This window comes from Melopsittacus undulatus, chromosome 6 (assembly GCF_012275295.1).
Source record: "Melopsittacus undulatus isolate bMelUnd1 chromosome 6, bMelUnd1.mat.Z, whole genome shotgun sequence".
NCBI lineage: Eukaryota > Metazoa > Chordata > Aves > Psittaciformes > Psittaculidae > Melopsittacus > Melopsittacus undulatus.
In genome coordinates this window covers 11,353,256-11,366,623 of record NC_047532.1, presented here as the reverse complement: position 1 = coordinate 11,366,623, position 13,368 = coordinate 11,353,256, and the positions used below count along the sequence as shown (strand labels likewise).

The 13,368-nt window shown below is 39.6% G+C and overlaps 1 protein-coding gene across 2 annotated transcripts in view; it reads left to right on the top strand.

The window, feature by feature from the left end:
• ATG4C (autophagy related 4C cysteine peptidase) overlaps window positions 1-13,368 on the top strand; it is a 24,680-nt gene extending 11,312 nt beyond the window's left edge. The window contains exons 7-11 of one of the 2 annotated variants that reach the window (XM_031050814.2): window positions 779-915; window positions 4,214-4,292; window positions 4,961-5,037; window positions 8,937-9,056; window positions 12,108-13,368. In XM_031050814.2, coding sequence (XP_030906674.2) covers window positions 779-915; window positions 4,214-4,292; window positions 4,961-5,037; window positions 8,937-9,056; window positions 12,108-12,278 — 584 coding nt within the window. In that variant the 3' untranslated portion in view covers window positions 12,279-13,368. The remainder of the gene's footprint in view (window positions 1-778; window positions 916-4,213; window positions 4,293-4,960; window positions 5,038-8,936; window positions 9,057-12,107) is intronic. The other variant, XM_005151175.3, reaches the window with a different exon arrangement.

The window sequence follows — 13,368 nt, the reverse complement described above, 5'->3', positions numbered from 1 at the left end:
TGTTTTGCCTCTGCTCTGAAGGAGCAGAAGATGATGACAAGATAAACTAAATGTGTGGTGGAACTCTACACTACTGACTAAATCTAAGCACAATGTATTCCTTCAGTAACCATATTTAACTGCTAGACACTTCACTTATGTCACAGCTGATCTGGGAATAGGACAGATGAGACTGGTGTCCCTGGGGAATCAATCAGACTGGTTTTAAAGAGACACTGTAGTCGTACACTACAAACCAGTTTCACCTGACTTGCAGTGACAGCAGAAACTTCTATGAACTTTTCACTTCTTTGTTCTGGTGATGATCTTCACATATCAGTTCAGAGGGAGTAAGCAGTAATAGTACATGATTCTTTTTCAGTCATTTTCAGTGGCTGCCTTGTGTTAACTTTACACAGTGAACTTGAGTATTTATGAACATCAGTTACTGCCTTTTAACATGCAGATATTTCTGTTAATTGTAGGCTTTCAAATGTTAAATTACTCCTTTTAGAAGAAGTTTAAATGAAGTGAATAAATATTTATTGGCTTTCTCCTAACATCCTCCTGCATTTCCTTGGCAATGTATGTTGCCACAGCAGCAGCAGATTACCAGTCTACAAAATACTGCTGAAAATAAGGCAGCTTAATACTGGTTTTAATCAGAGTCACTCAGGGCAGTAAGATGCTGAAGGATGGTGGGTTTAGTTTGTCAGCCTAAGTGCTGGCTTGTTGTAGGTGTGTCTTTGTCAAAGCAGTTGTGGTTTAAGTGTTAATATTTCCATGTGTCTCCTTTCAGTCTACAGTTCAGATGTTATTGACAGACAGTGTTCTCTCATGGACTCTGGAAAAGCAGACACAAAAGCTGTAATTATATTGGTTCCCGTGAGGCTCGGTGGAGAAAGAACAAACATGGACTACTTAGAGTTTGTAAAGGTACGAAATGAGAGTTCAATCATTTCTCAAAGAGTAGCACGAGGTGAGATGAAAAGCGACTTCATGATGGTAATCTTCTGCCTATTAAACGTGTGGTGGTGATTTCATAGTTGAAGGTTGTAAAGTTTGACTTTACAGATTTTAAAATGCCCTGTTACAAGATGAGATATAATTGCAGAGCACAGGATGTCCCTTGGTGAAGCAGTGATAACTGTCCTACTCCTGTAGCAGCTACCTGAGAAGACGTTAATGCGCTGGCTTAAATTACAAATGGGAATTTAATATAGCACCACTCTAATGGCATATGTAACTAAGTATCAGTCAGCATTTAAAAATACAAATATACCACATTCCTTCTTCTGTTTCTCATTTTATTAAATGTCAAGTGGTTTAAGGTTCTTGCTTGTCAATTCCTCCCATTTTCTTTTGTCATTTCCTTTCCCTTAAGAAAGGGGAAGGCGTTTTTTTCTATCTTGAGTCACTACCTCGAGTATTTTGTCACTCTCTGGACATCAGGATGACTGTTTCTAAGGGCAGTGATGCAGGAGCAGCAAGCAGTTACAACAAATAAAAATTAACTGGATGAAAGTGAAACTCAAGGAGAAAGCAGAGAGGGAGAAGGTCTGTGCTGTCCTTGTCAGCAGAGGTTCTGCATGTGGTGCTAACACTGGCAGATCTCCTGTAATCCTACCTCTTGAGCTCAAGAATACTTCTCCTATGGAAGAAATTGTTCTCTTAGCCCTGCTGCTCTACCATTTTCTATGCTGCTGTTTAAATCCTTTATATTCTTGGTTTAATTTTTAAACTGTCACAGTGTATCAGCCTGAACAAAATCTGAGAGTCTGATGCTGTCTGTTTCTGTCTAATGACCATCTCTTCCCTCTGAGGTTCATGAAAAACATTTGGGTTTTAATGGCACTGGGGAGATGGAGTGATGAAGCCTTTTATTTAAGTGATGAACTATTAAATTGTGTTTCTTTCCAGATTCCTTGTATTTTCAGACAGTTGGTCTTGGAAAAGTTTTAGTTCTTGCCTGATGAATTCTGACACATTAAGATAAGTCTGTGGTCTCAGACATGACCTGCAAGCACCTTACTTTCAGTGTTAACTGCAAAGAAGTCCTTGAATCAGTCAGGTCCAGGAAAACACATAGGACCTTCAATTGTGAACTAACAGTTCTATTATTGATGAGTGTCTGTGGCTAGTTTTAGTTTCACCCTGCAGAGGCTTTCTCATTTTGCTCTCAAAGCCACCCTTTTGCCAGAGCACAACACGTTTGTGTGGCACTGGGGTTCATAGCACAGTCACAGTATCCTGGCTCTTGTATCACAACTGGCTTTTCCAGGGTGATTCCTGCTGCTCATTTACCAAGCCTAGTAGTGCCTTTTGCAGTCTGGGAATGGAGGTTGTGATAAGAGGTCTTTCAATTGCATCTATTTGTCACTCCAATCTCTGTCTTGACTGTTCATAAGAAGTGACTGAATTTCTTGGGGTCTGGATTTAAGTTAAAAATGCAGATTTGAGAACGTAGTACGAGAGGTAATTTTTACAAAGGATTTTATATTTATGGCTGAAAATGGATAAATTTTTTATAATTCACTTTTACAAGAAACTTCCCATAGATTAAACAGTTATTCATTACTCCGAGGAGCTTTGCTCCCTTTCTGTTTCACCGGCAGAGGATGTGTCCTCAGCTCTTTAAGCCTCTGGTCTGCCTGGATGTTCTGTAACTCTCAGTCATTGAGGAGCACTTGCTGAAAAACCCTTCTCATTCCTATTTTAATTAAGCAGCATCTTCTCTTAACCTGCCTAAACCATGCTGAAGTTGACTTTGTTAGCATTTGAGATGAGGACTACGGTAGTTTGTGTTACGTTACATTGTCATTGTCTAAGCAGAGAAAATTTTATCTCAAGAAAGTTTGGTCTGATGAGTAAAGGAAATATCAATCATTTTGTTGAGAGAAATTTTCCCTACTTATGATAATGTAATGGTTGTGCTTTTAATGGTTTATCTCTTAGAGGAGAGGATATAGATATGACTGCCAGCTAATGAAGACTTCACTTTAGCTCAACTGATAATCTTCTGGCTTGCTGTCCCAGGTTGGGCCAGCATCCAAGTTTTTGGACCCAACACTTGTCGAGTGCCACAAGAAAACCCCTGTGATTTATGGATGTTTAAAGGCTGTTCAGTTTTCAGACTATTTAATGGTCTTGGGCTGCAGTTGCATTAGAACAGTTGAGCTCAGCTTTCCAAAATGTTCAGTGTTGGCAAAAGCCAGCTCCCCCTGGAGCTGATGGGATAACTAATGGAGAATTCTGTTAAGCCAAGAGTGAATGGTCACAAGAACAGGAATTTCAGTCAAACTACTGAAATGTTCTTACCTTGACAGGGTTGGGTGTATGCAGGTAACTCCTCCCCAGCAGCAGAATGTGTAGCCATAAAATCAGCATTTTCTAATGTAGTAAGTCTGCTAGGTTTCTGTGCCAGCACAGACCCGTGGGTCACAGAAACCAGCTCTTGAACAGAAGGACACTGGCAGCACTACTGTGACTGCAGCCCATAGCTGATATCCCACCTCTTTCTGTCCCTAGTGGCTCCTAGCTTTGCTGTGGGTGGAGGAGTACGTTATTACACCCCAGACTGAAGAGATTCCTGTATTTCATCCCATGTCCCTCTTTAAATCCTGTTAGGTGTATTTGTAATACTCTTTCTCGGAGCCTCTACTTATTGATGGCTCTTATTCCTCCACCCTCAGAGTCAACATCCAGTGAGATTTATGGGGCTTGTCTGTTGTGTGTCTCCTCCCATACTTTGGGCTGTTGTTCTTAGAGCTGTATCTTGTAATTACTCTTGCTTCAACTGGCATTTCTCCCTGTGATGTCAAAGTTCATACTCTAGACAGGCTTCTGCATTTGAATGCAGAAGAAGAGACCCCCCCAGGGCCACAGAATGTAAATGTATGTGAACTCTGTAAATCTCAGTGCTTGATACCTTTTGACTAAGCAACCTGGGCTCAATATGTGTAACACTTTGTTTTGTCTGCTCCCAAAAAATGACACTGCCAATTCTCTCAGTACATGGGAATCTCATGAAAAGGGAGGTCTTTCCCTGGACTACCTGGTGGTATTTTCTCTTTGCTAGGTTTAAAACAGAGTCAAGCCCCAGTAAGTCAAATCACTCCTTACAAAGAAAAAAAGCTGTTTGTCTAAAACCAGGAAAGAAAGCATAAAGGTTTTAATTGAGTTTAATATTTACTGTGTTTAGCACTCTCCTAATTGTTTAATATTCCTGTTGCAGGGAATTTTAAGCCTGGAATATTGTGTTGGTATTATTGGTGGCAAACCCAAGCAGTCATATTACTTTGCTGGATTTCAAGGTTAGTGTTTTAATCTGTTCTGTCTTTTCAGTATTTTTCTTTCCGAGTTAGGGAGTTAATATTGAACCAGTGGGAAATAGCATGATTAAAATAGCAAAATGAGTACCTTATTAATTCATCATATCTAGCCAAGTCCAGTCATTTGTCATTTATCTATATAGTAATTGAATTCTGTAAAATGTACATTTAATTTCCCTTGTTGCATAAACAAGGCATAATTTATCTGTTTCACCAAACCTGAGGACCATTTGCTGTTCCTATCTGGCAGCTCTTATTTACATATTTACTTTTTAGCAGTTTAAATGCTGTTAGTTGATGCTTAAATGACAAGCAATATATTCTTCGTGTCAGGATGAAGTAGCACAATACATTTTTCATATGCAAACTCCAGAATATAATTGTGTGTTTGTAAAAGTAATTTTATCACCAAAAATTAAATGACAGTCTCATCACTTTATAAAAATTCTGCTTATACAAGCATATTTGATTATGCAAAAGTTAATCTGTCCTGCAAAAACCTATGCTTCAGTCAATGAATATCAGCCTGGCAAGCAGTTACTTGCTGGGTTGCTCTTTTTTTTTCAGCTGTTCTGCATAGAAATTGGATTGTAAGCAGTGTAATAATAAGGTGTTTTTTGAATTACTTGTCTTCTGTTTTGTCCTTGTAGATGACAGTTTGATTTACATGGATCCTCATTACTGCCAATCTTTTGTAGATGTCAGCATAAAGGATTTCCCTCTTGAGGTAGTATGGATATAGACCTGGCACTGTTTTCTTCCCATATGAATCAAACACTAATTATTTAGAGATGTACTAGCTGGCTGCATCTTTATGGTTTTACAGTTATGTGTTATTTATCAAAGTCCTGCCCTTCTTTATAGGTCTATAATCAACAAAAATGACCAGAGGTTAAAAACTCAATATGGGGGTTTAATTTTTACTGCATTAATCTTTGTCTCTTTCTTTATAATGCTAAGAAAACCTCAACAATAGATCATTGCTTCATTTAAGTAATCTTCCATTAAAGAAAACAGACACTCTTTGGAGCTCTTAAACCTGAGTTAATTGGATTGGTTTTGTTAGTTTTTGGTAGTGTCTGTTTTCTTTTATTGTAATTCAAGTTGCAGGCAACATCATGGAGAGAATTACTGTATTAGTTAATAGTGAAGAGCCTGTTGTCAGTTTGGAACCAGAATTGCTATAGCTTTACCTGCCACTTCTGTTTTATCCAGGAACTGGATATTACATATACATGATTATTACATTTAGTAGTAGGAGTAGGTGGTTGTCATTTTAAATGTAGCTTTTTGTTCCTAACAACTTTGCAGGTCACTGTTTTACCTTCCTACAAGGCTTATCAGTGAGGTTTGTGGTTGAGTAGATGAGCTTTACCCAAGTCCTCTGAACTGTTTAATGAGTTTTAGTACTAGAATTTTTATGGGATAGTAGTTTCCAAGAAACTGTCTGGTCTGATGCTGTAGGTGCTGTGTTTGTTCCTTCTTCCCCTCCCTCTCCCCCCCCTCAAAAGCGTTATTGGGCTCACCTAGAGGTAGTGAATGCATGAATGTATCTTTTTAGGCTATGCCTGGGTCTTAAGAATCATGCTTGTTTGGCAGGGGGATGTTCACCTTTTCTTTAACCTCTTGCCAAATAACTTGCTTTGAAAACAGAGCTAAAGAGGTTATTTAAGAACTTGATACACAAGTATCATGGGAAAACATCAGTTGCAGAAGTGTTCAATAGCCACAGTGCTCACAGTAGACATGCTTGGTGCCATCCATACAGACTCTCCTGGATCTTGCATCCAGCTTCCACCCTCTTTGGAGCAACTCTTAATTCAGTGTAGAAACACTCTCAGGTGCATCCAGTGCTTAGGACAGCATCAGCTGCTCTAGAACAGCATTGGTTATTTGTAGTGGTTCATCATACCCTCTGTTATGTGAAATACCTCCTACACATGGAAACACTGCTTCAGAAGCAGCATGCTGCATTCACATAAACTGAGAACAGTGAACTGCAATGGTCCTGTCATCACCATTAAAAGAAAGGTCTGTTAACAAACACTGCATCACAATACCTTGATCAAAATACCATCAAGCAGTATTTAGGAAAAGAACTTGCATACTTCAGAGGACTTGCACAAGGCTAATGTCAAGCCCTAAGGCTGACTTAAAGCAGACACTATGTATTTTTCAGTATTAGTGCTTTGCAAGATGCTTTGGTTAGCATGACATATAATACAGAAATGCAAGGTTTTCTAGGAAAGGAGACAATTCTGAAATAAAAAGGGAACATGGCAGCACGATGTATTAGAAATATCCTAGACAGGAACTTTCCTTATTTAGAGATGCCTTTAGATTTACCCCATTGAGATATTTGGAAGAAGAGTTGGTGAGTCCCAGCTCTAACTATTTGTATTGCGGCAGCAGCCAGGGATTATAACCAAGATACTTGCTCCTTTATGCTAATACCTGTAGTAAAATACAGTGCCTTCTCTGAGCATTTTACAGTTTAATTGGGTAAAGCAGACAAAAGATGGGAAGAGCACAAAGAGCCAGAGCTGAAGTGACTTCCTTAAGGTCACACCATAGCACAGTGGCCAAACTACTGACAATACACATCTTTCTGGTTTCTGTTCCCATGACTAATTCTCCAGCTTGTGCTGCAGATGCATCAATATGAATGTCCAAATAATAATCATGTTTTAAAATGTATTTTGAAGGTCTGTGAGCTGCCAGCCTGGCTTGATCGCATCCTAATGCTTTTCTGCAGACAGAAAATATATTGCAATTTAATGCTTAGTGCATTTAATAGTATTATATCTTTGTCTAGAAATGTCAAAAGTAAACAGAAATTGCTTTCTTAGTGTGGATAGTTGCTTGTTAGATTTATCTGTAGGGAGTATTTTCCAAATTGACAAATTGTCCAGAATAAGTTGGAAATCAATCCACTCTGTATTGGCTTCCAGAATCCATTTGTTTGGAGGAGCGAAGAGAAAATAAAAGCCTACCCACTTCTTTGTTGAACAGTGATTTGTGCAGCATGAGGAGTATTGCCCTAAACAGTCCAGCACAACTGTGCTGTTGCTGAAATGGGATCTGGAAGGCAGGGTCTGATTTATGTGCTTGACACAGGAATGAATATTCAAAATACAGTTTATGCATGTAAAAAGAGAATTAAGGGAGAGAACAGTGACTGAAACCAATAGGACTTCTCATCTTTGCTTCTATTATTTTTTTAGCAGAGGTTTAAATAGAAACATGGCTCAGGTTTGTAATCGCAAGTAAAGAACAATATATTTCAGCATGTACAACTATTACACTGGCAGGCTCAGGTTGGTAACTAGTGCTGTTTTCTTCTGTAGATTGACTTTCCTGATTGGGGTGGGGGGGAAATAAAATGGGTTTCTAGGACACAGACTACTGCTTGTTAGCTGTTTCTGTTGCTATAGTCAAATGAGATTGTAACCATTGTTAATCCTTTGTAGAGGAAGCACAGCTTTGGTAAGATAGCTGCGTTGCTCTGTCCTGGTGTTGTTGTCCTGGTCCTGTGATGATCTAGGAAATGCCTGAGCTGAGCACAGCTTATGTGTCGGTGTGGAAGGAAACAGCACGGGATATTCACTGGAGAATATTGATCACTGGGGGAAGTTCAGGAAAACGGGATCTGTTGCAGTGTGGTGCAGATGTGATGTGTTAGTGGTTGTTACGGAGCTGCTGCAGCAGGATTGCTGGGGTTCGATAGAGGCAGGATGATGGGGTAGTCCTGTGTGTTAGGAGCAGAATAAAAAGGACTCACAGCCTTGGAGTGAGAGGCAGCAGTGATTAAATAATGTCAGGCATTTGGCAGCGAGCTTCACCAAAACTACAGTTCCTGTCATAACCACACACAGAATCAGGGCAGTGAGCATACACTTACCTTTTCTGTCATAAACTGTGAAGGAGTATGGGGAAGAGGGTTTTGTATTTGTTTCGTTTTCCTTATGGCATGGCTGCTGATAGGATCAGTTCACAGCACTGTCAGAGCATCATCTGTCATGAAAAGAGATTTCACATTAGGAAAAAAACATTTATAAAGCAGGGCATGTTGTTTGTTTTATTCCCTACTAGTGGATTATTGTAATGTGGTTTTTCCTTTCATGGGCTTTGTCGTAGTTTTAACCCATTTTATTTCCTAGAGGATAACACATGAGGTTGGTTTATTCCATTATGTCTCTTTCATAGAGGCAGGGGGAGAGAAAGGGGCAATGGGCGGTGGTAGTAAAGCAGTAAGATAGTGCAAAAGCTGTTACAAATTCAATTTGCAGAGAGCATTCTCCTCCTCTGCCTTGGGAATATTCATAAAGTACTGCTCAGAGCCGCAGACCTTTGACAGATTCAAACTAACGTGGTGCGTGCAAGTTTGGGGAATGCAGCATAAACAGTGGGAGGCTTTGTACATCTGGAGAGGAGTGGAACTACTTCAGTGTTTGGGGGGGTGGTGATGGGAGAAATGGCTTCTAAAGTGTGTGCTGGGTTTTAACTCAGGTGATACAGGGGGTTTGTATGTTAAAGCTGTTGCTGGAAAACAAAGTAAATGCGTTGGTCTGAACCATTCTCAGCCTTAACCGTGTCTTTTATGTCTTTTAATCTTGAAACTCGCAGTCATTCCACTGTCCTTCTCCCAAAAAGATGTCATTCAAAAAGATGGATCCAAGCTGCACGATAGGATTTTACTGTAGAACTGTGCAGGACTTTGAGAAGGCTTCTGAAGAGATAACGAAGGTAAGTGTGGAAGTGACCGACTGCATCCCGCAGCCACAATGGCGTGTGTGGGTTGCGCGTGTGGATAAGGGGAGAGAAACGGCTTCTTCCTTTTAAATAGGCATAATTCTTGATATTAATTTCTGCTTTTATGCTCCTGAGAAACCCGGCTTGTTTTTGATCTGCTCCGATGTTACCTGGGTTGTGTTGCGAGAGGCTGTGCAGGAATCGCGACAGGGCAGCCCACGAGGTGGCACTCTTGAAATGGGAATATTCCCGCAGCCAGCATTCCTGCCGAGCCCGGGGGGCCGGGAGAGGCAGGCAGCCCCTCGGGAGGGACGGGCTGGGGCTTTAAATGGAAGCGTTTGATCAAGCCCAAATTGTGGATTATTTCCTGTTAGCATAAGTGCTTTTTGCGATGGTTTTTAAGTGTAAAGCAGTGGGTTTACGATGTGGGAGTGCTCGTTTGAAGACTATGGAGCAGGTATCACCCAGCAGGTCTGATTGTGCCCTTCCACTTCAAAAACACTGCTATAGCGTTTTTGAAATGGTATAGCTCATTTAGCTCCAAATGCGACTGACTTTTCCCCCCTTGATGATTGCAGTATGTGAATGTATGAAATACAGCATTAATACGTTGTGTGAGCTGTGGTAACAAGTATCTGTGTTTTGGTGATTTAAAGAAAGAGTCTATGAAAGGATGCAGCAGGAGATGGTCACAATATTAATATCCTGACCACAGCAGTTGTCACAACAGCACAAAAAATTGTTGGTGCAGCCTTTGGGATGTCCTGTTAAGTGGTATTAGTGTTCTAGCCAAAAAAATCATTTTTAAACATAATACTGAATATAATCTGTAGTAGATATTGATTGATGCTGAAGTTTTCTTTGATTCTTGCACAGAGAGGTAGGAAATAGATTTAATAAAGCAGAAGTTCCTAAGCAATGACTATATGGGAAGTTTAAATAGTTAAGTTACTATGCTTCCATGTTTTCCTGTTCCGTCATGGATAAGAAAGCATGTAATAACATTAGGTAAAAAATACTCCGAATTACAAAATCAGTTGCATTGGAACTTTTTCTTTCCCTTCTTTCTTTTCTTTCAAGTTTGGGACTGAGCACATTTATTTTTCTGAACATATGTTGTGAAAATGCACATGGCTGATCCAAATCTCTTATCCTGTTATTTTACATAGAAGTTCTTTCATATTAGTGATGTTATTTTATAGAAGTATGTTTTGGGCACAGTAAGCTTGAATATAGAGGAGGGTTTGGATACAAATGCAATGTGAGAACCATGCCGTGATTTTTCAGTCCTTTCCTTCTCATCCTTTGTTTTTTCTTGCTCTTCTGTTGTTTCTCTCTGTGTTTGCAATTTGGGTGTGATAACTCTTGAATTATCAAGCACAGCATACTCCCTGTGTGCCCTAGGTAGGCTAGACTCAAAAATTGAGGCTCTTGCTGCTTTTGTTTCCCTGTCAAAACCCATCACAGCAAATAAATAATCCATGTGGGCTACACCTGTGTTTGCCTGTTTGTAGTCCAAGTTCTCTGCAGAAATGAGAAGTTCTCTGCAGAACTGGACTGTTTGAGTGTTGAATTTGGATGGAGTTCAGCACAAAGAATTAATTGTTGCAGCCACAACAGTGGCAGACTGAGCCTAACACTAAAACACTCAAATAGATTGATGTGTATCAATAAACTCTCTGTAGAAATCATCACAGAAGTAGCTGAAGAACTTGGAAGTTCTGATGAACTGAGATGTAGCTTGATAATAATTAACCTCAACCGAGTCCCCCTTGACTCTAGTTTAGGCCTTTTCCTGTCTGTCCAGCTCATGTTGTGTGTTCCCTTAGCACATAGAGGTGTTGCATGTACCTGTAGAGAAGGAAGGTTCAGGGAGAATTAAACCTGGACAATGACAGGGGAGACACAGGTGTATTTTTGTCCTGCTTTGGAGGGACCATCTCTGTGATGAGTTTTGTGTAGCAAACTTGCAGTGAGGAGCTGGCCTAAGTGCAGCCATCCACTTCAGCCACCAGCACACAGCATCCATGTGGCCATCAGTTTCTGTTCCTGCCAAGCCAGCTTGTATTCCCCTAGAGAGTGAAAGGGTTGGCATCCAACTGTCTGATCTCTCAAGAAAAAAAGCATTTGTATGTCGTGCAAACTTTTTTCTTCCTGATGCTCATCTGTTACTCTTCTTTTTGCGTATCACTGTGTGCCTCTCTCCTGTATCTCTGTGCTCTTTCACTCAGGTTTCACATTACAGTAGCCAAATGCAATTAAAATAGACAAGAATAAAGTGGGACATTTCAGACCACAGTAAAAATCAAGGATTTTACTGTATGATTGATTTATTAGTTTTTAAAGATTCCCCTTAGCCCCTGTCTTTTGTTTTTAACATTATTCTTATATTTAGGGGGGTTTTACTGGTTTAGATGAATTGTTCTCATGAAATCATGTTTAGTGGTTTTAGTTCCGCACACTGCAGACCTCGAGGTATGATGTAGTTCTGTGTCAGTGCATCAGTGTGCAGGGGTTTTAAAGCAAGTAAGAAATTATATTTAAAAAAATAAAAATCAGTGAACATTTAAGTGTCCAAAAGAGCCTGAAAAGCTGAAATGTCTTTTAGTATTAGGTGGATTTTAACAGCTATTAAAGGTATTTTGCTGAATCTGATTTAGTATTTATCATTCCCCACCACCCACCTTCTACATGCTCAGTTTTATAAATCTATGAATGTAGATTTATATCTATATATCTGTCTATATCTATACATGTGGATTTTTGGCAGCCTGGTACTGTCATCAGTCTGCTTTTAGCCATGTGCTCTTGATTGGCTTACTTCCATAGGTGTGTTGAAACTGTTAATAATAGCATTGATTATTGTATGTGCTGATTCTACAATAAAAACATCTCTCTGAGATGCAGAATTTGTGCAGCTGGTGCAGTGCTTCTGTTTTAATATGATTATAATCAGAACTGTAAAATGCCATCATATATCAATAGCACTTCTTACTGTGATTCTTCGTTCCCAATTCACGGTTGATCTGGTGTTTTACATTGTAGATGCTGAAATCTTCATCAAAGGAGAAATATCCCTTGTTTACTTTTGTAAAGGGTCATTCGAAAGACTATGACTTTGCTTCCAGTCCGCTCCATGAAGAAAAACACCTTTTCCCTGAGGATGAAAAGAAAAGGTTAAAAAGATTCAGCACAGAGGAGTTTGTCTTGCTTTAAGGACGTTTTACACAAGATTATTGGCAGCTGTCCTGGAGAACACTTGCTTTTTAGGAAACCCCAAATGCTTGTGTCCTCCTCTTCCAGAAAGGCAAGTGTGTGCTGAAATGGGTCTATTTTCATAGAGATGAGAATGTTTTATATGTTAATAGTCTTTAAAATGCCATTTATAAATGCACTTACTAATTATTTTTGTTCACTATTAGTTGGATGAGTTTAATGTCACGTTGTGCTAAGTGAAAGTTAGAGGCCAGAGTGTGCTGAAAGGTACCCACAGACAGCCTGTCTTGCCCCTCTTAAAAAGCTTGGCCAGTCTCCACAGCCCAATTTGTGACCCTGATGTGTCAGCCCAGGACACATTCCAAGTAGAGGCTGCTGGATTTGTGGGGGTTTTATGTCATGGATGTGTATCCATAGGTTTTGAGACCACGTCATTTCTGTTTGTAAGGGAGGTTTGAGCTCTGTGTCCATGTGGGAAGGGGAAAACTCTTATCTGTCTTGCTGAGCCCAAATAATAGTTAATGCTGTAATTGTGATGCACATCCCGAGCAGCACAGTGGGAGAGGTAAGTTTGATCTATCAGTAGTAATTGTCAGTTGCAATCCTGATATAATTATATAGGCTGAATTGTGAGTTAAGATACTATTTAGCAGTATGATTTTATAATGGTTTCTCATTAAGCTTGCTTTGGAGCCTTAATATGAGGAGTGAAGATAAAGTATTACCTTTCCCCACCATTTTTAAAGGTTATACTATTAATATTAACTGCAACCAATCAAAGCAGCTAAAGACAATTATTAGAAGAGTATTTGTTTCTTGTTTCAACTACTGTAACGCTGAGGTTTCTCTCCTGTTCATGCAGCTTTTAAATCAAAGCAAATGGGGGGGTGGATGTTAAAATTCTGGGCTGTGATTCTTGGTTTTCTTTCTTTTTGGCTCTGTGTTATTGCTGTACAAATGATTCCTTGATGTTCTGTGTTCTCAGATTGCAACCCAATGTACCTACATAGTTTCATGTTTTAACAGAGTAAATGCAATATTTAAAATACCTATTAACACTGCTTGGAAAAATAAAGAAGGTGTGAAAACA